The 25704-nt window shown below is 37.6% G+C and overlaps 1 protein-coding gene across 1 annotated transcript in view; it reads right to left on the bottom strand.

The window, feature by feature from the left end:
- spen (spen family transcriptional repressor split ends) overlaps nt 1-25704 on the bottom strand; it is a 575365-nt gene that overhangs the window by 49766 nt on the left and 499895 nt on the right. The window contains exon 17 of the mRNA XM_090382996.1: nt 818-2515. Within this exon, the coding sequence (XP_090239122.1) occupies nt 818-2515 (1698 nt within the window). The remainder of the gene's footprint in view (nt 1-817; nt 2516-25704) is intronic.

The raw sequence follows: 25704 nt of genomic DNA on the forward strand, positions 1-25704 counted from the left end.
ATTCTTTAATTATTCCTCTATATTTTAATTGTATGAATACAATATTCCTCTAATTGAAACAGCAAATGTAGCTTCAGTTAGAGGAAGCTACTACCAGCAGGGAAAGCAACAGGAAACTACCTTGGAAAGTAAGCATATCCCAAGAAATCAAATGATGAGCAAGCAAGAGAAGACTGAACAAACTGGAAAAGACAAAAGTAGCAACAGCTCATCAGAGGAAGTGACCAGTCACAAGACTGAATTACTGGATGATGATGATGAATATTTAATAATTGCATCAACCAAACACTGGCCTTAATTACACCCTGTATCCTCATCAGTACACCCTAAACCAATTTTTTAAACAGAAAGGCAGTATTTTGTTACCACCTTTCTGTATAAAAAATTGGTTCAGTGTGCACTGATGTGGCATAACTGAATTGTCCACTGCATTAAAGCAGGGAGTACCCCTCTTTTAATGCAGTGGTCAATTCAGTTACTGATTGCAGGCATGTTGCACTAGGCTAAAACTAACATTCCAGCTCATCCTACAGGTTTGAAATGGGATTGAAGTAAGGATTCACTTGCACGCACATGTGTGTGAAAAACATTTGTTTTTCACATGCGTGCAAGGATACTGCACAATACTACAGATTACATTATACTCTGTATATATATCATATCAAAATAATTTTAGAAGGTAAATATGAAAGATTTCAAAACTTAAGATTCTGATTTATATAGAAATTCATTATACATGTTTAACACAAAAGTATTAAGTTCACTCCATTCAATGGAATGGGCCTGTTCTAGCTTTATATAACAAAAAATAATTCACCTGTAGTAGAAAAGAATCTCCCTGAGGTGGGACTTGACTGGCATGGGGTGGTGTCTGAGGCTGTGTCCGAGGCACAGTTCCAGGCTGGGACATGGCATGTGCTGGTGGTGGTGCGTGGATAGGTGCTTCAGATCCCATTTGGGGAATCAGATGCATGCTTCCTCTTCGTACTGATGGTTCATTTGATGGTGGTACAATGGAGTGTGATGGTGGTGCTGAAGGATGAGGACTATGAGGTTGGATGCCTGCAGGCCAAGGTAATGGAGAATGTGCAGCATTTATACCAATAGGTCCAGGAGATGGTGCAGCGCTTTGATGTACTAATGTCCTTGTATGAACAAGTTTTTTGGAAAGATCTGGGGTAGTTCGTGGTTCACTGGGAAGTGAATGTGATTGAGAAATAGATGTACAAAGAGATGAGGATGCTGCATCTTTTTTTAATGCCAAAGCACCAGGAGAATGTGCTGGTTGACTAATGGAACGTCCTTCAAGATAACCAGGAGCAGGTGAACCTACAGGAGGTATTCCCATTACTGGCTGCCTAGTGGAATGATTACGTGGCTCAAGACCATGATACGGTACAGTCGTTGGGAGATTTTGATGGGCTACAGGGGGTTTAACGTCTCTGTCTATTGACTCAGTTTTAACGGTATGACTTAGCTGGGAACGAGTAGAAACATCGGTTTTGTGATCGTCTGTTTCTACATGATGATGATGAAGAGGAGCCCTTAGTTGTCCCTGTGTATATAAGTTAGCAACAACTGGTGAATCTGTAATTCGCTCATGGGGAGATACTGAAATATGTGGGCCAAGTTGCCTAATGGAAGCAGGATATGGCATGGGTGGTGGCCTCAAGCTACTTACTTGAGGTGGAACAGAAGATGTAGAAATTTGTTTATTATCATGAAGTAATGATCGCGATTCATGTTCCTCTGATCTTTTTATATCTGAAAGAACAGTTTTTGTTTCCACTTCTACCTCTTGCTTTACACGAATACTTTTCATCATGGCTTGAGAAGATTTTTCTTCCTGGCCTCTATGTTCATGAACTGCCTTGGATGAATCTATCACAGGCTTAATATCAACTTTTGAATCGGCACACTGAGGATGGGGTAACCGGGGTTCTAATGGTTGACGGAAGCCTCCAGGGGGTGCAGTAGTTGGTGGCATGGGAGGATAAGCAAATCGTGGAGCTATGCTCATGGCAGCTGCTCTAGCCTGAGCTTCCTGTTGAGCACGAAGTTCGGGGTGAATAGCAGCATAATGGGGATGCGCTGCAGCATACATCATTTGTTGATGAACATATGCATTCAGTTCTGAAGGATGAATACCCAGAGATGGAGGTGGTGGAACAATTAAAGGTGGTTGAGTTGGATGCCGCAAGTGTAGTCCAGTAGAGACATGAGTAGCATGAATCTCAGGAGGCTGAATTGTATGAGTTGTAGATGTAACTGGAGGCGTGGGTGTATGGGGTGGAGTTGGGTTGCCAAGTCGAGAAGCAATGTCTGGATGCATTCCAGAAGCTGGAGTTGACGGTCGCATTATTTGACTAGGTAACTGATTGTTAGAAGCTGCAACAGCTACAGCTGCTGCCACATAGTCTTTGTGTTGCTGAAGCAGATGAGGATTTTGTAGTAGTTCTGCAATTACTCCGCCACTAGAAGTAGTGACTGGAGTTAAACCATGGGATGAAGAGTGCTGAAAAAAAAAAAAAAAGAAAAAAAAAAAATTATAAGATTTCTATTTAGGTTATAATTTTTCCACTTTATTCTCAGAAGAATTCAGAACTAATCACAAAATATCCTTAAATCAAGAATTATAAGATTTTGATTTCTATATACTAAAATAAAGATAAGATACCTCACATTTGATTCTATAATAAGGAGCCATGGCATGGTTTGAAAAATCTGAAGAAAGTTACTTTGATATATAAATCTTAACAGATAATAAAAATTTAGTACAAAATTATTTTTATTTATTTGAAATTTATCCAATGATACAGCTTAAATAGCAATAGTACAGTAAATAATTTTCAAATATTGTTCTGAGCAAAAGAAAAAAATTGACTGCAAGCATCTGGATAAGAAATAATGGACAAAATAAAAATTTTAAAAACTCAGCGATTCAGTTATCCACAACACTAGAGCTTACCTTGGTTTGTGGAGTTTATTCATTTATTTATGTCATTAAATATTCCACTGAATGCTCCCATTAGATTTTCATTTAAAATCTACAATTATCTTCTTTTTGTATTTTCCCATGCAAATGGAAAAACACAAAATTAACAATATTCTTAGGATTATCTATTCTGAAAAGGATATTCTTAGAGAAGAGTTATTAAGGATCTTTCCAGAGGCAACAGCTACATTTATAAAAATGGGTAGCTAGAAAACTGCAATGTAAATTTACAAATTGACCTACTCAGCACACTTCCGAATAATATTTCAACTACTGCCTTGCACATTGATTTTTTAGAAAAGAATGCTAAACTTGTAACTATAACAGAATTTTCAAAAATATTTTATTACTAAATTAGAGACGTGAGTAATTTATAGGTCAAAAATATAAATTATAGTTTAATGTTCATTATAGTATAATTAAACTATTATAGTTTAATAATAGTTTAGTTTATTTAATTAATAAAGTCCCATCCTGGTAACATGCTTTTATATTTATATCTCTAATTTATATTACTTTATTCAATTTTTCTGTCAAATGAGTTGAGGAATAGTGCTTGTGTGTATGTGATTAAAAAAAATTTGAAAATACCAGTTCAAGACATGAAGTAAAGGTATATAAATGTAGAATAATATTCTGTAAAGTAAAATTTAACATAACTGATTAATGCCGGTGAACCAACAATTAAAACATTACATCAGACTGGATATAATAAAATATGGGGAACTATATATATATATATAAAGTAAGTAAATAAAGTTGTAGAGATAAGAGAAGTAAGTAAAAAGTGAAAAAGAAGAGAAGAGAAGAGAAGAAAAATAATAATAATACATGTATAAGGAAATAAGTCAATATTATTATTACACAAAATATACAAAGGGTACTAGGAAAGTTTTGCAATACAGCTTTGTTTATTTAATTTTTTCAAAGTAATTTCCTCTACATTCAATACACCTCTCCATCCTCCGAAACCAATCTTTAAACCAGTTCTGCCAAGTTTCACTAGGGAGTAAAGCACACTCGTTGTCCCAAGCCCGTAGAAGGTCCTCGTCACTGGAAAACCGCCTCCCTTTTGGCTTCATTTTCACATGCGGGAACAGTGCAAAGTCGCAGGGAGCAAGGTCTGGACTGTAGGGAGGGTGCTCGAGAAGTTTCAGTCCTGTCGTGGTCAAATATTCGGTGCAGGCTTTGGCACTGTGAGCTGCAGCATTATCGTGATGGAGGTACCAGGTGTCCATTCTTGACTTTGGCTGCAGGTTCTTCATAGATCCAATGACTTTAGGCAGGCATTGTTCAGTATACCACTTAGCTGTGACTGTCTTCTGCGTGTCCAAAACGACACGTTCCACAATTCCACTCGATTTGAAAAATACAGCTATCATTTTCTTCTTTACAGATCGGGATTATGCCAACAACTACCGAAAAAAAAAAAAAAAAAAAAAAAAAAGATCGGGATTTTCTGACAATTACGGGTGTGTCGTCATCATCAAAGACCCAAACTTTGTTTTGAGCCTTGGTCGGCAGATCGTAATAGTACAGCCAAGTCTCGTCACCTGTCACGATGTTCACATAACGAGATTGTCCCTTATCAAACTTTTTTAACATCTCCCGGCACCAAGTCACACGTCGTGTCATCTGCTCTTCAGTCAGTTGATACGGCACCCAGAGAGAACAAAGTTTCTTCACGTGCAAATGATCTTGCAGAATCGAACGAATTGCTGGTGCATTTAGGCCCAAAGTATCCTCTATCTGTTGGTAGGTCACTCGCCTGTTTTCGTCAAGCATTTTCCTCACAGCAGTAACGTTTTCCTCCGTAACTGACGTTCGTGGCCTTCCCGGCCTCTCAGAATCCTCCAGAGTGAAATTTCCCCTTTGGAATTCTCTATACCACCTGAATATCGTTGTACGATGTGGACAATCATCATCTAGTGCAAGAGTCATTTCTTCTAAGCACTGGTCTATGGTTAAACCACGCACGAAATTATACCGCAAAACTGTCCTTATCTCATTTCGTGACCACGATGCCATCGCAAGCACTTTACACTCTCACTACTAATGAATAACTGAGCCCATCAACTTGGCGCGGCGGCTACTATCCACGTATGAACATGTCTCAACATGCAGCAACAAGCAGCTTCCTGTGATTCATTGTTGCGTCATATTGCAAAACTTTCCTAGTACCCTTTGTATATACAGGCGGTTCTCGCTTTACAAGTTTTTTTTTTACTAAAGTATCAACAAAATCGAAAATATGAACCTTAATTGCAAAAAATGAATGTTAAACATTCATAAATACTGCATTCCAAACCACGTATGTAACTATACAATACAGTGTACCCCGCTTTACAATATTAATCAGTTCCAGAGACGCTGTCATATCGTTAAAATATCGTAATGTGAACCCAATAACACGTTTTTTGGTAATTCATTTCAAGATCTCGGAAGTTGAAATTTTCGCTATATAACTAAGCTATTTATCTCTCTAAAATATCATTTTTAAGGTCACGAGTGTGTCCTTTAAAGCCATATAAAAGGCCATGAGTGTGATTTGTAAATTGTATTAGTTACCAATTCAAATCATTAAAATGCACTTTCATTGTTATCATATGTTCGGTTATAAGAAACAATTTTAAATGCCTTTGTGATATTTTTCTAAAGCACATTTCTGGACATCATGACCTTATGGTCATGATGTCCAGAACAATCAAAACAATTTGCACTTTCCAGAAAGGTTTATTGGGCTTTTCTGTTACTGCAAACAATTATAAACAGGTAGTAAAATCGATCTTCTTGCATTTGCGAAAATACTGATAGCTGGAATTGTGTGGTTTTTTTATGTTATTATGGTAAAATGTGTTTCCCCTTTACTGAAATCTTCAATCGTATAAAAAACATAAATAAATTTTCAGATTCTTCTCTTCATTCCTTTTTTTTAAGTTTCGTAAACTTGTTACTCCACACGAATTGTGTTAGTTGCAATTTGTGTTAAAAAATGCTTATGCATGCAATGTGAAATTTATAATGAAAAGAGAAGATTATCTTGGAAACAAACGTCTCTTGAAACATTTCTGAAGACGACGACTCCTTGTGTATCAAACCAAAGAGTGCCGAGCCAATAATGAATGATCAACGAGTGTGCATTTAGTCGATGATGATGAAGAATAAACATTCTTTAACATTTGTAAGTCATAAATAATTTGTCTATTATTATAATTTGCTTGATTTTACAGGCTTCATTTTCATTTCTTTCGATAAATCAATCATTGTTTAAACAAACTAATTAGCTAACTAATTTCATTGTTGATAACGTAACCCCTATTTTTAACCTCATGTCTATGGGAAATAAATTCCAGCTTTACGAGTGCACGCTAGGAACGAATTAACTCGTAAAGTCGAGAACTACCTGTAATTATATTGTCATACAGGCATACCTCACTAATACCACGGTTTAAGTTCCAGACCACAGCCATAAAGCGAATCACAGCCTTTTTTTCACTTGCCAGTGCATATAAAAGTCTAAAAGCATATTTAAACTATCAATTAATAAGTGTGCAATAGTGCTAGCCCTAAAAAAATGATGCAAAAGTAAAAATAATAAATAAAAATAAAATGCTAACCTTAAAATATTTTCGTTCTTTTCTTATTGCGACTGCTGAATGAACAGTTTAGAAGAAGTAATTATGGAAAGAAGGCTGAAGGAGATAGTGGAACCTCATCATCTGAGCCTTCAACAAATCTTATTCTCTTTGTTGGTGGAGAGTCTTGCCTTGATGTTGATGGCTTTGAATGGTAGAGCTACTTGCTGTTGAAGGTTGGGGTGACTGTAGCACTTTCTTAAAATAAGACAGCAAATAAGTTTACCTTCTTTCAAATTTTGTAGAACTTCTTTCAAATTTGGCATCAATCCTCCCAAAACCTGCCAACTACTGTATCAAATAAGCCAATGTACTGTTCTAAATCCTTCGTTGTCATTTCAGCCATTCTCACTGGATCTTTGTCAGGAGTAGATTCCATCTCAGGAAGTAACCTTCTTTACTCATCTACCAAAAGCAAGGCTGATCATGGGATGCCAGCAATTCAGCCACATCTTCAGGCTCCACTTCTACTTCAAGTTCTCTTGCCATTTCCACCACATTTGCAGTCACTTCCTCCACTGATGTGGGTGGGTATCAACTTCTTCCAAACTCCTTTTAATGTTGATATTTTGACCTCTTCCCACAAATCATGAATGTTCTTAATGGCATCTAGAATGGCAAATCCTTTCCAGAAGGATTTCAATTTATTTTTCCTAGGCTCATCAGAGGTATCACTATCTAAGGTAATTATAGCCTTAACAAATGTCCGTCTTAAATAATAGGACTTGAAAGCAGCAATTACTTCTTGATCCATGGGCTGCAGAATAGATGTTGTGTTAGCAGGCAGGAAAACAACATTAATCTCCTTGTGCATCTCCATCAGAGCTCTGGAGTGACCAGATACATTGTCACTAATCAGTAATATCTTGAAAGGAATTTTTTTTACTAAGCAGTAGGCCTTGACAGTGGGCTTAAAATACACAGTAAACCACATAATAAACAGATCTGCTGTCATCCAGGCTTTGTTGTTCAATTTAAAATACACAGGCAGGCTAGCTTTAACATAAGTCTCAACTTGCAGTAACCAGCTGCATTAGCCCCTAACAGGACAGTCAGCCTATCCTTTGCAGCTTCAAAGCCAGGCGGCATCTTCTTCCAATATAAGGTTGTTTTGTCGACATTGAGAATGTGCTGAGTGTAGCCACCTTCATGAATTACCCTAACTAGCTCACCTGGATAGCTTTCTGCAGCTTCTACATTAGCACTAGCTGCATCACCTTGCACTTTTTATGTTCTGGAGATGGCTTTTTTCCTTAAACCTCATGAAGCAGCCTCTGCTAGCTTCAAACCTCTCTTCTGCAGCTGTCCTGCTCTCTCAGCCTTCATATAATTGAAGAGAGTTAGAGCCTTGCTCTGAATTAGGCCTTGGCTTAAAGGAACGTTGTGGCTGATTTGATCTTCTATCCAGACCACTAAAACTTTCTCCATATCAGCAATAAGGCTGTCTTGCTTTCTAATCACTTTCGTGTTCACTGGACTAGCACTTTTAATTTCTTTCAAGGACTTCTCCTTTGAGTTTACAACTGTGCTAACTGTTTGGTGTGCCAAACCTAGCTTACTGCCTATCTTGCCATTCGACATACCTTCCAAAAAAGAAGAGTCACAAGAGGCTTGTGACTCTTCTTTTCACTAGCACTAGACTTAGGGGGCCATTGTACTGTAATTAATAATAACAATAACACAAGTAAAAAGTTTGAAAATTGTCAGAATACGACACTGAGACACGAAGTGCACAAATGCTGTAAACAGACTGAGTGCAGGTAACAAAATAGCACGGTCGACTCGCTTGATTCTATTTGGAGCCAGCTGATGTGCACGTCATTTCCAAAAACCCCCTTAAGAGCAAAGCAGGCGCCAAAAAAAAAATAAACATGAATATAATTGCAAAGTGCAATATTAGCTAAGCACTCTAAAATGAAGAGCCTTAAAGTGAGGTACACCTGTTAATTGAACAATTATAGTGCCATTTTCAAGTGTCGACCACCAGAATTGCCCGACAAGACAACGACATAGTGTCCTCTATTTCCAAAATAAAGTACATGCCATGGCAATATACACTGGTGTTCAAAGAAAGTGCATCACCCCTTAAAATTGTAATTGTTGTCCGAATAACATAAGTATATGGTAATATTTCTTAGAGATTGCATCAAATAAGATTGACACGCGTAGGTGATGACATAATATTGCACCAGCTATTATTTTCAGCTATATAAGCCCGATCTGCAAGAGTTGCAGTCATTCCTTGCATGTGTCAGGATGGCGAGTTACGTGCAGTTGACGCCATGAAGAAAGAGTGCTATTGTTGCTTTAAGTGAGGAAGGATGTTCTTCCCGTCATATTGCTTATAGAGCGTCTTGTAATCAGTCGACAGTGAGTAGATTTCTTTCCAAACTGAAGAATACTGGTTCTGCTGATAAGGAAAAAGGAACCAGATGCAAATGAGCTTCTACGCCAAAACACGACTGCGTTTTGAAGCACTTATGCCTTAAAACCATAAAGCTTCTTCATCTGAGCTGAAAAGAGAATGGGAAGAACAAACAGGAGTGGTAGCAAGTGCAGTAACTGTCGTAAGACGCGTCTTCAAAAATGGACTTGTAGCCTGTCATCCTAAGAAGAAGAAGATCCTCCTCACACAAAAAATGAAAAGGGTCAGATTAATTTGGTGTAAGGAGCATGTCAAATGGACCCCTGAGCAGTTGAAGTCAGTTATTTTCTCGGATGAGAAGAAATTCAACCTGCATGGCACTGACAGGAGACAAACGATTCGCCGTAGTCATGGCGAATTGTTTGAAGAATACCATCCAGACTGTATGGGTGAAATTCCCTACCAGCCAAATGATGATATGGGGATGCATTTCGTATCGCAGAGTAGGTCACCTGCAGTTTATAAAAGGTTCCATAAATGCCAATGGATACCTGGCTACATTGGAAGGCAAATTGCTGCCAACCATTAGACACCATTTCAACCTGCCAAGTGGTCCTTGAGGTTGTCACAGACATTCTCTCAGATATGCCAGACAAACTGTACTTGCTACCTGGGAGTCTAAAACACTAATGGAACTGATATTCGGGGACATTCAAGTCAAGTGGACCCAATTTCGGCAAAGTCCAGATGGTCTGCAACAGCCAAATCCTCTGCTTGCACCTTCACGATGGTGGGACTGATAGTAATCCTGGGTACAACCTCATTGCACAAGCACACGGTGGGTAACCACCCAGGTGTGAACCAAAGTAAGCGGGGGTCGAGGCCGCCCACATCACATGGAGCAATGCTGTCCCTCTATGTTACCAAGCAATACTAAGTTGTTGTTGTAGGGATTTATTAGGTGCATCAGCAACTATGGCCATAGTGCGCCATACATATGGTAAGTATTAAGTTTTATTTCCTGTCAGATAGAGATAATTGCAAAAAATAGTACCAACAAATAGGTTTTTAACTAAATAAAGGAGGTGGTATACATTAATCATTTTTAGAAAGATAAAAATTCTCTATTGTCTAAAAGTGAAATAAGTGTAAGAGGGTCTTCTGTTGTGGCTGGAGTGAAAAGATTCTGGCGTTCTACTGTATATTTTTAGACATTCATCAAGGATATGGTTTACTCAAAAGCACTGCATTGCAGTGATGACACTCGGGGGGGGTCTCCCCTCTTAATAGATAACTATGAGTGATATTTGTGTGACCTATTTGTAGGAGTGCTAATATTACCTCCTATTGTTGAATTGAGTTGAAACTTGAAAGCCATTGCTCAAGTTTTGTTTGATACTCCGAAGTTTATTGATACATTGATTTTTCCATGATAATTGCCACTGGTACATGCATTTTCTCTGGATTACTGATTTGTAGTCTTGATATGGTACTTTCCAATTGTCACTGGGTGGTAAGACGGCTGATTTTGCAGCATTGTTAGCTAATTCATTTCTTGGAATTCCCGTATGTCCAGGGACCCAGCACAGGTGTATGCTTTTCCCAAGTTCAAAAATAAAAGGTTCCATAAGTGCCATTCCACTTATAGTCTGTAAAAATTATACTAATTTCAGTATCGGAGGACTCTATATGCTTCAGTGCAATCTGAATAGCCATTAGTTCGGCAGAAAATATACTGAACTCTTATGGCAATTCATAGGCCAATGTCATGTACGGAAAAACTGTGGCAATTCCAACATGGGCCTCATTCTTTGTCTATCCGTATGCACTACGACGAAGTTGGGGCGGTTATCCGCTACTGCATGATACAGTTGTAAGAAATTTTCTTTATGCAATGTAGATTTATCTCATTGATGTAGGGATAAATCGGATGAAGGTGAAGTAAAGTCCCAAGGAGCACAGGAAATTGGAAGTGTATTTGCAACATTATTAAAAGACAAATTAAGTTCATCTGAAAGGTATTTTATTTGCATACCTAATCGTCGGTTAGCAGAAGGGCAGTTTCGGTATAACATGCTGTGCTGGTGGGTGAAAAGTATCTCCCAGTTTGAGTGTTCAGGCATAGATCTAATTTTATATGCATAGCGTAATATAAGTTGTCTCCTGATTGAGAGTTCATGTGCTTCAGCATACAGGCTGTGTATTGGAGACGTGCAGTATGCTCCTATGGCAATGCGTATTGCACTATGATGGATAGGGTCAAGCCAGCGAAGGACACTAGCTGAGCTATACACTGGTGTCCATAGTCAAGCTTTGATCTTATTAAGGCTCTATATAATCGCAACGTGGTAACTCGATCAGCTCTCCACTTAGTTGCTGAGAGAACCCGGATGATATTTAGCTTTTGTTGACAGGATGTTCTTAGTTTTTTTAATATGCTCTAAAAAGGTAAGTTTATGCTCTAATGTGATTCCTAAGAACCGTATGATGGGGTGAACTGCTATTGGTTGGCCATTCGGTTGTAGTTCCGATGTGGGTGGGTGAAGTTTATGTTGGTGGCAAAAATGGATGCACAAAGTTTTATGTGGACAAGTTGAAATCCATCAGTTTGTGTCCATGAACTGATCTTATTTATTGCTACATGTAACTGTCTCTCAACAGTATTCATGTTTTTGCATGACACGAAATGCTAAGGTCATCTACAGACAGTGCTATATCAATAGTGTTTGGAATCTGTTTGGCAATGGTGTTTATTGCAATTATGAAAAGTGTAGAACTGAGTACAGAGCCTTGGGGGACTCCTTGTAAGAACACCTGGGATTTTTTTTTTTTTTTTTTTGTTAGTTGTTGGCGCATCAGCTTTTGTGACCATAATGCACCTCCAAAGGGTTTGCACTACTCTGATCCAAGCCCGAGGAGGGATTCGAACCCTCAACCTTTGGGTTGCCAGCAGGTACTTTACCCACCCGGCTAGGCCCTGTCAGCCCTGGGATAATGAAGTCTTAAAACAAACCTGAAATGTGCGTTTGTACAGGAAGTTCTGAATGAAAATCGGAAGATGACCCTGAAGTCCATGGTGGTATAATTCGTGGAGTATTCCATACTTCCACGTGGAATCATAAGCTTTACTTATATCAAAACACACCATGACATATGTTCCGATCTAAGGAATGTGTTTCGATGGAGTTCTCAAGTTTTACTAGTATATCTAGTGTTGATCGGTTTTTTTGGATACCATATTGTGCAGAATGTAGGAGATTAAAGTTTTCTAGGTGTGTGTGATGACCATATCAGTTGACGGTTTATCATCTTTTCAAGAATTTTGCAGAGACAACTGGTCAAGGCAATGGGTCTATAGCTAGTACGGTTTGTCAGGTCTTTTCCTGGTTTAAGGAAGGCAAGGACTGTAGCATGGTGCCATTGTTTAGGAAATGTATCTTCTAGGTAAAGTCTATCAAACAGATCAACAAGTGACAGAAATGATTCAGTACTTAGTTCCTGTATCATCAAGTAGTGAATATTATGTAGTCCTACAGCATTGCATCTACATGTTGATAGAGCTCTATGCAGTTTGTGGAGAGCAAATGGTAGGTTGTATTGTTCATTCGCTTTAGACAAAAAGTTTAATTTTTGTTTTTCTGTATTTGTTTTAAATCTTCTGAAGGCTGGTGTGTAACTTTCTGTTGCTGATGCTTTGGCAAAAGTTTCCCCTAAGATGTTGGCAATTAGGGCAGGATCAGAAATATTCTGTTCCCCCCAGTCCATGATAGGAATGGGAATTGTCTGGTGTTTACCACTCATTTTTCTGATTATCTGCCAAATTTTATTTGTAGGGGTGTCTTGGTTGATGGTTGAAGTAAAGTGGATCCAAGTTGCCTTTTTATTACAGTCTCTAACATACCTTGCTCTTGCATGTTTATACTGGATAAGATTTTCCGTAGTGGAATGTGACAAAAGGAATTCCACGCTTTATTTTGTTCTTTTTTTAGCTGCCCAGCATTCATTACTCCACCAGATTTTTGGGTGTATCAGCAATTTTGAAGAGGATTTTGGTATTGTTTTTTTTCTGCTGCATGTAATATTGTTTTTGTAACATATTAAACTGCTTCATCAGGTGGGGATTCTTTGATTATTTTGTGTCAAATTTAGCTAGTTTTTTATACATCTACCAATTTGCTTTATCAGTGAGCCACTGCAGAATTTTAGTAGGATAATAAGAGGGCTTATTCAGTAATTCAATTAGTATGGGAAAATTACTATGAAGTGGACCATTATTTATTCACCACTTTAGAGAAGGATATAGGGCTGCTGAACAGATAGACAAATCTATTGCAGTATTAGTTCCAGAAGGAAGGTGAACATATGTAGGTGACCCATCATTTAGAAGGAGAAGGTTGGTATTGTTTAAACATTTTTCAATTTGTTTTCCTCTTTGGTCAATGTTGTTGTTGTTGCCCCACAGTGTGTGATGACCATTTAAATCTTCTAGAATGAGGAAAGGTGTAGGGAGTTGAGCTATGAGATTATTTTGATGGAAGCTATAGCTAGGTGGAATGTACAAAGAGCAAACTGTAATGTGGATATCAGCAGCTACACGGACTGGTGCTGCTGCTTCAAGAGGAGAGTTTAGTAAAACATGCTTGGCAGGAACGTGTGGGTTGACTAAAACAGCTACACCACCATGTGCAGTTTTGATGGGTTCTGTCTTTCCTAAAGATATTATACTGAGACAGTTTTGGTGTATCTTGAAGTTTTAAATATCTCTGGAAGGCACAGACATATTGGCATATATTTAGAGGTAAGATCATAAACATAATCAATATTGGCACGGAAACCACGACAATTCCACTGAATTATTTTATTCATTATCTGGTTCTTGTTAGGCTTTCAGAATGTCTTCATGTTGTTGAAGTTCTCTGATTTTTGTTCTTGTTTTTATCTTTTTTTTGAAAGTAAGGCTTACATGTGTCCATGTCTTCCTCGACAAAAATTTCTAGGACAACATCTTCTGCAGAATTTTTCATTAATATCCATTTCTTCTTGATGTCAGAGTTTTGATTGGTTTTTCTTTGCATTCTTGGTCAGGACAAAGTATTTTTTCGCATGGTATGGATATTGGTGTATTGACTCCTTGAGTTTGGGTTGCACTGTACAGGGTTTTGACATAATTTGAAAAAGACTCTTTTGGAGGTACTGATAATTCAGTTTACATTGCTGCTGACTGATATTTTTTTATAATTTGGGCGTACGTAGGTCTGTTTGGATGGGTTGGTGGTGGATCCACTTTGCCTCTTGATAGGAAACATTATTGTTTGTTTTATATTTCTGAATAAGTTCTTCGTTTCTCCAGCATTCATATGTTTTAGCATAGGGGTGGTCCTTTTTACAGTTTGGGCATATTGGTTGAGGGGCAGTACAGGCTTCGCAATCATGTTCTACTGAACTGCACTTTGCACAAGTAGGGGTTCCCCAGCAAGCTGTCTGGGAATGTCCATGCTTCTGACATCGGAAAAACTGTAGCAGGTTTGGAATATATGGTCTGATATTACATACCAGATATCTGGTCTTAATGGATGTTGGATGATGCGGGGTGTTAAATGTCAATATCAGATTTCGTGTAGGGGTCAGATTGTCATCTTTTCTGGTGGAGATCCTCTTCACTTGAATAACACCTTGTTCTTTAAATTCCTCTAGCATCTCCTCTTCAGACACATCTAGTAAATCCCAGACTGAGATCATTCCTTTGGAGGAATTCAGTGACCTGTGGAGTGTCACAGTTACTGGTAGTTCTTCAAAGAGTTTAATGCTCAAATGTCGCTCTGAATGTTTAGCATTAGAGGTCTCTATGAGGATGTCTCCTGACCACAGACTTTTCACAGATTTGGGAGGTCCCGCTCGACTTTCTAATTCCTTTTGGACTCTGAATGGTGAGAGTTTTCCAATTGCATTTTCACCAGCTGAGTGGATAATTAAGAAAGCAAGAATAGGATAATTCTCTGTCTCAGTTTTTTTGCATTTGGCAGTTCCTGCATTGGAACTGTCTTTCATTTTGGATGTCTGGCAGCCCAGATAAGTCAGAGATTGATTTTCCCATGACATGCTCTTTTTGGTCCTGGGAGATTGTCTTTTTCTCCCAGGATACCAGCCCCGCCAAGCGGAGGCAAGAACAGTGCCACCTAGTGACCCAAGCAGAGAAGAAAGGGTTAGTATAAACTAAAAATAAAAAAAGGGATTAAAGAGAGGTGATTTTCCTTTCTAGGTTATAGTATTTGGATAAATGTATTTAAAAATAATACTCAAGAGTTACTGGTCTTACGAAACTCAGAAGAAACGTATATACAGTTAAGCGTACCAGAAAATCACTATGAAAGTCATTGTGGTCATTAATATTGCTTGGCACTCGGGGCCGGCAATACTAGGTGGTAGATGATTCTCATCAAACACTTATTGGAGGATTGACGTGGTGGAACCCATGTTTAGTCTCCAGAGCTAAGTTCTGGTCAACCCTTCCCCATCTCTTCCATCATACAGTATGACTGATGACTTTTGAGGTTATGATGAACATCGTGGCAAGATCCAATCTTCCTTCCATTTCGAGGGTACAGCTCTAAAACGGTGTTCGCAGGAGGACCACTAGTTAGTACACCAGATCGGACATATTTATAACTCTTTAGGAGGCTTCTTCCTGATCAGCTATTGTATAATCCTGCTACCAGATAGTGACTGGAGGGAGCCCGAGTAGTGTGTATGCGGGGTACATTGTCGAGGCCATGTTATGTCAAGGACCTGGGTATATTCTTACCATGTGTACGCCATATCCAAAAATTTCATTACTTCATAATGCATGTCCCCCCCACACACTTTTTCTTACTATTGAATAAACAATGAATTGTCAAACTAATAGAGTAAGCTTATCTGTGAAAAGATCTAAACCCCCAAACATTTCATAGTTCATTTCACAAATATACGTGGTCTCAATTCTAATCTCAACAATGTCCATTGCCACTTGCAGTCTGACAAACCCCATATATTTTTTTCTGACAGAATCTCAATTATCGGTTGATTCAATTACTGCTCATCTCAGTTGCCCAAACTATTCGCTATATGATTCCTTTCGCCTGAAAGGTGTGCATATGTCCATTCCGATATTCCCTGTCAGATACTTGGTAATTAGGAATCTCCTCTTTTTTTATCTTCTCTGGCTTAAAATCTCTCTACGTTGTACTGTCAAATTCATCTGTTGTCCCTACCGTTCTCCCAACTCCACTAATCACTTCAAGTGCTTTGATTTCCTCTCTTTGCAACTTGAATTTCTTCAGTCCTACTTTCCTAACAGTGAGATAATTTTCCTTGGTGATTTTAATGTTCACAACTCCAGCTGACTTCCATTTTCTGGTCACATAGACACAGCTGATCGAGATGCTGAGGCTTTTTGCAATTACTAATGACCTTGCGCAGATTGTTCATTTGCCTACAAGAATACCGTACAATCCTAACCATACAGCCAACACGCTTGATCTTTTTTCTCACAAACAAACCTTCTAAGTACACCGTCGAAGTGAGTGGTCCTTTAGGCACCTCAGATCACAAATTGGTGACTGTCTCTTCTCCAATGGAGCCTTTATCTCATGGCTATTCCCAACCTCATGTTGTTTGGCATTACAAGAATGCAAAATGGGATGACCTACGAGACTTCTTTTCTTCTTTTCCTTGGTCGGATTACTGTTTCAAAACTTCTGATGTCAACATTTGCTCAGATCGTGTCAGTGAAATTATTATTGTCGGAATGGAATCCTTTATCCCACACTCCACTTTAAAATCTTGTCCTTCATCTAAACCTTGGTTTTCCAATAATTATGCTAAGGTTGTTCAAGAGAAGAACGTTGCATATCGTAATTGGCTTGTTTTCAATTCTTCAGTTTCTTTTTCTGCCTATACCAAAGCTCGCAACAATTGTAAAGCAGTTATTAATTAGTCCAAACTAGATTTTGAACAGGCTAAGAGAAGAAAACTTGCTTCTTGCCCTAACGGTAGCCGAGCATTCTGGTTTCTTGCCAAAGCTATTGGCCACAACTTTTGCCCATCTCTGCTCCCACCTATGTCAAAACGAGATGGTTCTGTTGTCACTTCAGCCAAGGATAAAGCTGACCTGCTAGCATCCCATTTTTCTTCCAACTCGTGTATTAATGATCTTGGTAAAACACCTCCCACCATTCCCAACACAGTCCACTCAATGCCTCCTGTGATCTTCATTTCTAAAGGATACCAGAAGGATTTTGACTAATCTTGTTGCTAAGAAAGCTCCAGGTCCTGATGATATTTCTCCACTTGTTCTCAAAACCTGTGCTCCTGAACTTACTCCAGTTCTTTGCTGTCTTCTTTCACTTTCTTATTCCAAAGATGTTTTTCCTTCTGCTTGGAAATTTGCTCAAATCCTGCCAGTTCCTAAAAAGGGTGACAAATCCCTCCCATCCAATTATCGTCCCATTGCAATTTCTTCTACTCTTTCTAAAGTAATGGAGAAATCAATTAACCGCCAACTGTTAAACTACCTAGAAACCATCCGTCTGATAAATGATTGCCAGTATGGATTCAGTCACTCCAATGTCAATACACTGGTGATATTCTGGCTTATGTTACCCATTTATGGACAAATTCAATGGAAAAGTTCGGTGAAACACAAGCAGTTGCTCTTGACATCTCAAAGGCTTTCGATCGCGTTTGGCATAAAAGTCTTCTAAACAAGCTTCCATCTTATGATTTGCCAACTGTTTTTTTGCAATTGGTTATCCAGTTTTCTCTCTGATCGCTGACTGAGGGTGATGGTAGATGGCTCTCTGTCTTATAACTTCTCCATTGTCCCCCAAGGTTCAGTTCTTTCCCCCCACTCTTTTTCTCTCGTATATTAATGACCTTCTTCCATTGACTGGAAATCCTATCCATAGTTTTGCCGATGATAGCATATTGTATTCCACTTTCCATTTTGAGAAACCCTGCCCTGCTCAATCAGATCCAACTTCTTGAATATCCGCTACCAATTCCTTCAATGCCGATCTCCCGGCAATTCTCCAATAGGGCAAGGAAAACTTACTTGATTTCAATCCGTCTAAAACTCAGTCTTGTCTTATATCTTGCAAAAAGATTCTTCTGCTCGTATGCTTATCTTTAGTGACACTCCGATTTCTAGGAAAAATGATATGTATATCTTTTAGGGATTACCCTGACTTCTAATCTCTCTTGGCACAAGCACATTACAAATATTGTTTCCTCTGCATCTAAAAAACTTGGTTTTCTCTTTCGCTCTCGGCATTACTTTTCTTCCAAACGGCTGTTCACTCTGTACAAATCGCAAATCTGCCCTAACATGGAATATTGTTCCCACATCTGGGTGTGGTGGTGGTGGTTTGGGTGGTGCCTCCAAAACCTCTCTCATGCTTCTAGATTCCATTCAGAAGAGGGCAGTTTGGTTAATTAATGACTCCTCTTTAACAGAGTCTCTCCACTCTCTGTCTCATAGATGTACTGTTTCTGCTGCATGCTTTTTCTACAGATACTTCCATGGGCGCCTGTTCTTCTGAATTTGCTTTTAAAATTCCCTCTCTCTCTCTCTCTCTCTCTCTCTCTCTCTCTCTCTCTCTCTCTCTCTCTCTTTCAAAACTGTCCGAACATGTGCTGTCACCAGCCAACATCCATTTACTGTCCAACTTCAAACTCACAGAACCAACTTTTCATCTTCCTCATTTATTCATTCAACTGCCGTTTTCTGGAACAACTTTCTTTCATATGTATTTCCTGAAAATTACGGTCTATGGAAGTTCAAGTCTAATGTCAACAAATATCTTCTTTCATCTTCTCAATCTCCAACCCAAGCACGGTACTATAGGTTCTAATACCTCTCGTGTTTGATGTTTTCTTAAAAAAAAAAAAAAAAAAAAAAAAACTATCTTTCAGATGACTCTGCTCCTTGTTATTGGGCAAAAAGTGTAAGGTACTTCTGTAGTTACTTTAGCTTCATTTCTGCATTAGAGGTTTGATAGTAATGTGTTTATCTTTGTTACTGGTGAAAAAATGGTTCATTACAACTCTTAGCTGGCCTGGAAACAGCCCGCACCTGAATCCTATAGAGAACTTTTGGCATCGTGTGGAATTTGCAGTTGTCAGAAAAAAACCAAAGACCCTTCGTGAACTTCAGGAATCCATAGTTCGTGTTTGGAACCATGAACTATCAGTTGATTATCTTCAGAAATTGATACTGTCAATGCCTCGATGGTGTGCTGCTGCCATCAGGACCAGAGGCGGTTGAACTAAATATTAGTTTGCACCTGGTGAACTTTTCATTTTGTTTTCCATTTAAAATGATAAAGTGAAGCAAACTGAGGGCTTCTGATAACATTTCAGCTATAATTGTCGTATTTACCAAAACTGTTGTAGAAAGGTTGCAAATGCTCATTTTGAGAGCATCTGATAAATATTATTTAGCTTTGCCTTAACTATTAATAAATATCATTTGTTTATATTTCTATTTGTGATGCTAGTCATTAATGTAACATGCTATCGTGAAAAAGAGTTAGAAATGCGAAATTCCTAGGTGATGTACTTTTTTTGAACACTAGTGTGTGTGTGTGTGTGTGTGTGTATAATTATATCAAAATATAATATTGGAGGAAATGAAATAAAGTATAATTAAAGCTTATAAGGTAGCCGGCATGTAATTTAAGCTTTACATGATAGAGGACCTGAAAATAACTATATGACCAATGAAACTAAAGCTAAAACAAAAATGAACAAAAAAAAAAAAAAAAAATGGGGGAGCGTGATCACCTTACTGGATAACCCAAGCTCTAACAAATACCGTTCACTTTCCTTAAACTATAATTTTTCTATACTCTGGGCTATTAGTGAAATAAGAAGGCAGGAGTGCCTATAGCTATCCTAATTACCTATCTATTTTTGCCTCAGGTTAGTTAATTGTTATAATATAAATAGCCTTATATACATCTCCACCATTAGCCTTTGTCTACTCTCTCAACAATGGTCTTTGTTCTAGTTTTATTTTATTTGTTCATTTTCATTTTAGCTTTATAGTCATTAGTCATATAATGATTTTCAGATCCTCTGTCATGTCAATCTTAAATTACATGCTGGCTGTCTATATATCCTCCCGTATAGCTTTAATTATACTTTATTTCACTTTTTTCTGCCCCAATACTATATTTTGATGTAATTATATATTGCTATGGCAAGTACTTTATGTTATAAACAGAGGACACTATATTGTTGAAAACAACACCAGAATTGTGCGATATATGACAATATAATTATGTATATATTTTGTGTAATATAATATTGACTTATTTCCTTATACAGTAAGACCCTCGTATCCACACAGTATACGTTCCAAGACCTACCGTGGATGGCTGAAACTGCAGATATAAGCGAACAACTGCTGACCCCATATATAATGTGATTTTCTTGTACATACAAACATATAATAAGATTTAATTGATAAATTAAACACACAGTAAGACATTACCAACATTAAATATGGTAATAATAAAGTACACAGACTCTCGATTTACTGGGAAGCAGATTAATTGGAACACTTCAGGGACTCCAAATTAAAAAAGGGGGGGAAAAAAAATCAACCAGAAATCATAAAATTCAAGTAATAATTAGAATAACTAGGTATAAACATTTATTTTGCAAGTCATAAATAAAGAGACAAGAACCAGCGTTATAAATTGTCACTGGGAGATTAGTGAACCTATTATCTTGCAACCCCCTCGCTGTCTTCACACCCACCACTCAAAACAACAAAAAAAAAAAAAAAAAAAAAAAAGAGAGAGAGAGAGCAAATGTTTAGTTTGTTTTAGTGCGTCGTGTCGATTGTTGTGTTCCGTCGCACTACAAAATAACAAAATTTGTTTCATTATTTATGTCAGGGATGTTGGATTTTTTTTTTTTTTTTTTTTAAAAATCGCGAAAATGATGGGCAAACTCAAGAGTTGTGCTTTAAAATTAAACAAAAACTCGAAATTATTCAAAAGTTTGAAAATGGCGCATCCATTAAATCTCTAAAGAACCATTATAATGTTGTTGACCAAACCATATACGATATTGTAAAAAATAAAGGGAAGCATTGTATTGGACACACGAGTAGTGTGTGTTAAGTTTTTTCATTTTTTTTTTTCTGTGGTTAACCGCAGGTAACTGAATCAGCGGATACGGGGGCACAACTTTATATGTATTTTTTCCCCTTCTTTTCTCTTTTCTTTCTTACTTTTTACTTGCTTTTTACTCTTATCTCCACAACTTATTTACAACTTATTTACTTATTATACTACAGTGGTCGTTAGGTCCTTTCTGACTATCAATTGCCTTTGTCCATAATTAATACCATTTTCATATTCTTTCTTCTACCCTTAATAATCTTTACTATATATATATTTTATTGGTACTATATAGGTATTCAAAGTGTATTTAAACATTGGCATAAAAGTACTCAGCTGGCCTTACGGCCAAAAGAACCTATAAAGACTAAGATAGCCTGTGTTGGTAAACATATAATTAGCAATAAAATAAAATAAAAATATAATGATTATGCAGTAATTATCGATAATCGGATACATTGAATGGCACTTTTTCGAGGGCTAATACCATTCAATATATCCCACCAATAATTAGCAAAAGTATCTGTTTCTGATTGTTATCTGCTTGTTTAACTAGGTCCAAATAATTAAACATGAAGGCAATCTATGCTAAACTTTAAATTTAACAGCACACAGGCAAGATAACAGATTTATCAATAATTAGCTACATAATCATTATATTTTTATTTTATTGCTAATTATGTGTTTATTTCTAGGGTATTGCAATGTAAACCAATGTGGATTATCTTAGTCTTTATAGGTTCTTTTGAGAGCCGAGTACTTTTATGCCAGTTTTAATACACTTTGAATACCTATAAAGTACCAATTGTATTACAGACTGATGTAATGTTCAATCTACAATTGATCTGATCTTGCATACCCTTTACGTCTATTCCAATATTTCGCAATAGATTAAATGTGTGTGTGTGTGCGTGCGTGTAAAATGCTTATGTCTGGATCTGATCATAAAAGTAATGGTAATATCGTGATTTAAATGTCAGTTCATTTGCACAAATGTATCAATTACTTAATTTCATATTTAACAATTAACTCGTCAAATTCTGGTTATATCATGAACTTGACTCCCAGTTAAGACTTTTCAAACGACCTGTGATTTACTCTTGTAGATGCAAACCTTAAGGAAATGTCGAGAACAAACAGAAAAAACATGTATTTAAGAATATTTGTATATAGATTAAATAAAGAGGAAGAGTGTGAGACCATTTTTAGTTTAACTCTAGTTTTATACTGTGCTCACTAAAGAAGTATACATCCCTAAATCACAATACTTTTAAAATTTAACATTTGACTTTCTAGATTATGTACCAAATCATTCAGGTTGTGATTTGGGGTACATTCACTTTTTTTTTTTTGGTGACCTCAAACATGTAAGGTATTAAAACATATAGTATGCAGACATACCGGGGAGTTTGAGTAAACAGAAGATATTTTTTTTTTTTGGATGTTAAATTTTAATTTTTTTCATAATGTAATTTTCAGAACGAACACACACATACACACGTAGATGGGATATATAAAGAAAAGGAAAAAGTTAAAGTGCAAACTACATTAAGATATCTGCATTATAGATCCCTTATTATAATCAACTAAATAGTAGAAGTCAAAATAAATTGCACTGCAAATTAAGCAAATAAAGACCATCAAACCCATCTTGCAGTAAAAAATAAATTAAACGACAAAATTACCAAGTTACAAATTAAATAAATAACCTTAAACTGAAGCTAACTTGACAAACCATACCTGAAACCATAATTGTGTAAATGACATCTATCCCTGAAGGAACCAAAAACCCCTAAAACTTTTCCATCTATATGGATGAAAACCTTTAACATGTGAAATAATTGACCAAGTACGTAGAATGTCAATTGTCTGAATTTCCATATCTGATGAAGTTATTTTCATGAAATGGTAAAAACAGTTAGTAGACAAGCTGACCCAAAGCTCGACAACTGCTTTGCAAAATACCATAATCACAGGATAAGTGGTGAAGTTCCACAGTTTTATTTATTTCCATGGAAATAAATCATTCAATCATAAATCATTTATTTCCACTGAAATAAATAAAACCACTGTCTTCTTGACTACCCATCCACTAGTTGGGGTTCTGAATTTTTCAGGACCTCAACTGGAGGATAGGCAGCAAGTGCACCAGGATTTCCTAGTGCAAAAACTTTAACCAGTTCCTTATATTTCTTTTCTCAATTTCTTAGTTTTTCCAAGGCTCTTCTGCTTTTCTTTCTCTGGCTTCTTTCCTTCCTCGCTTCCCCCTTGATGAAGTCATGCAATGGAATAATACTCCATAGATATAAATAAAACCACAGAACTTCACTATTTGCCCTTTAAAGAATTTCAAAAAGCAGTCACAGTGCTTTGGGTCAGCTTACATCTTCCAACTTTTTTTTTTTTTTTTTTTTACTATTTCATTAAGATGGCTTCATTGGACATGGGAATCCAGAGGACTGACGTTCTTCATATTTTATTGATTACTCCATTTGTTAAATTTTAATCAGTATGGATGAGAGAGTTTTAGGGGTTCTAGGTTCCTCCAGGGATGGATGCCACTTATGCAATTATAGTTTCAGGTATGTTATCTTCAGTTTATTTATTTTAACTTAATATAGACATGTTAAAAATTAACATGTCTACATTATGAATTTCAGCTCTCAGCAAAAACGAATGGCAACACAACAGTTTCGGTACTAACAAGCTCATCACGCGATCGGCAACCGTCACCTTGCTCTGCTGTTTGTTTTTTTATTTGGTTTCTAGGAGCATTAGCAATTAAGGCCATACTGCCCCGGGGGTATGCGGTGGTCATTCCCTGACCTTGCTGCATCTTCCGTATTTGGTGGTCACGGGCTCGAACCCCGGTCTGATCAAGAAGCGTGTGCTATGCACTGCTGCTCCTGCTGTCACCTCAAATGCACCTTCAGCTGCTCTGTTGCAGTAATCCTCAAATACTGGGTAATTTATTATCGGTTAATGGCTATTCCCTGTGAGATTCCTACTTTTTTGCACAGTATTTGCATCATGTAAGATTAATATGCCCCATAATTGTGATCTGGATAACTTCTGTTACGTATGTGAGAAGTCATGTTAGCTTCAAGAAAGCATCCCTTAACTCGAACCATAAAAAAGCCTACTTCTTGTACTATGGGTGTAAAGTAGGCAACCAGGACAAGAACTGGGCTCCACATGCATTAGCATTAGCATTATGCATTAGTAGAGGCATTTGATGCAAGAAAGCAAGCTTATGCAGCATCAGCCAAAAAAAATTAAAAAAAAAAAAAAAACCACTTCCACTTCGCCCCTCTGTTCGTTCAAAATACCTGTCCAGCTGAGCCTTAAACTTATTTAGGCTATCAACCTCCACTACAAGGGATGGAAATCTGTTCCACCAACCAACCACCCGCTGGCTAAAGGCAAATTTCCGCACGTCTATCCTACATCTGTCTTTCCTCAATTTGAATTTATGCCCTCTCAGGTGATTATTCTGAGCTAGAGGAAGAATCCCATCAGCATTGAGCATGCTCAAACCATTCAAGGCTTTATACACCTCTATCAGATCACCTCACTGGTGCCTCATCTCCAGACACTGTAATTTGCAAAACTTAAGCCTTTCTTCGTAAGAGCACCCCTTTGTTCCATTCACTAATCTTGTTGCCCTTCTCTGTACTCGTTCCAGCAGCTCTACATCCTTCTTGAAATGAGGCCTCCAGACCTGTATGCAGTACTCTAGGTGTGGCCTGACCATTCCTTATACAAGGGAATAATTACCTCCTTATCCCTGCTGGAAAAATTCATGTATATCATTGACAATACTCCATGAGCTACTCTTGCAGCCCGTCTGCACTGCTCAGAGAACTTCATATCTGCCTGCACAACCACCCCCAAGTCCCTTTCGTTCTCTACCACTGTCAGTGTAGTACCACAGAGTTGATACGTTGCTCTGGGGTTGCTGTTTCCCATGTGTAGTACTTTACATTTGTCAATGTTAAACTTCATTTGCCACCTCTCAGCCCATCTGCTCAACCTTTCCAGATCCTGTTGCAGCAGCATAGTGTCAGTAGTGTCCTTGACAACCCTGCCAACCTTTGTATCGTCTGCAAACTTGGACATTAAGCTTGATATACCATCATCAATATCATTTATAAATACAGAAGAAAATAATGGACCCAACACTAAGCCCTGAGGGACTCCACTAATAACATTAGTCCACGATGAGCAGTGTCCATTGATTACCACTCTCTGTCTTCTCCCCCTCAACCACCCTTTTATCCATAGCAGCAATTTGCCTCCAATGTCACACTGCTCCAATTTGTGTAGCAGTCTTCCATGTGCAACAGTATCAAAAGCCTTTCTAAGATCCAAGTATATAATATCAAAGTTATTCCCTGCATCCAGTTCTTTTGTGACTGCATCATAATATCCAATCAAATTGGTCAGGCAAGACTTCCCCTAAACAAAACCATGCTGTGTCCGAGCTATAACTGAAGTCTTGTCTAAATGATCCAGCAGTGCTTCTTTAACCAGTGCCTC

Source organism: Mastigoproctus giganteus, chromosome 10 (assembly GCF_048544385.1).
Source record: "Mastigoproctus giganteus isolate SK-2022 chromosome 10, ASM4854438v1, whole genome shotgun sequence".
Lineage (NCBI taxonomy): Eukaryota > Metazoa > Arthropoda > Arachnida > Uropygi > Thelyphonidae > Mastigoproctus > Mastigoproctus giganteus.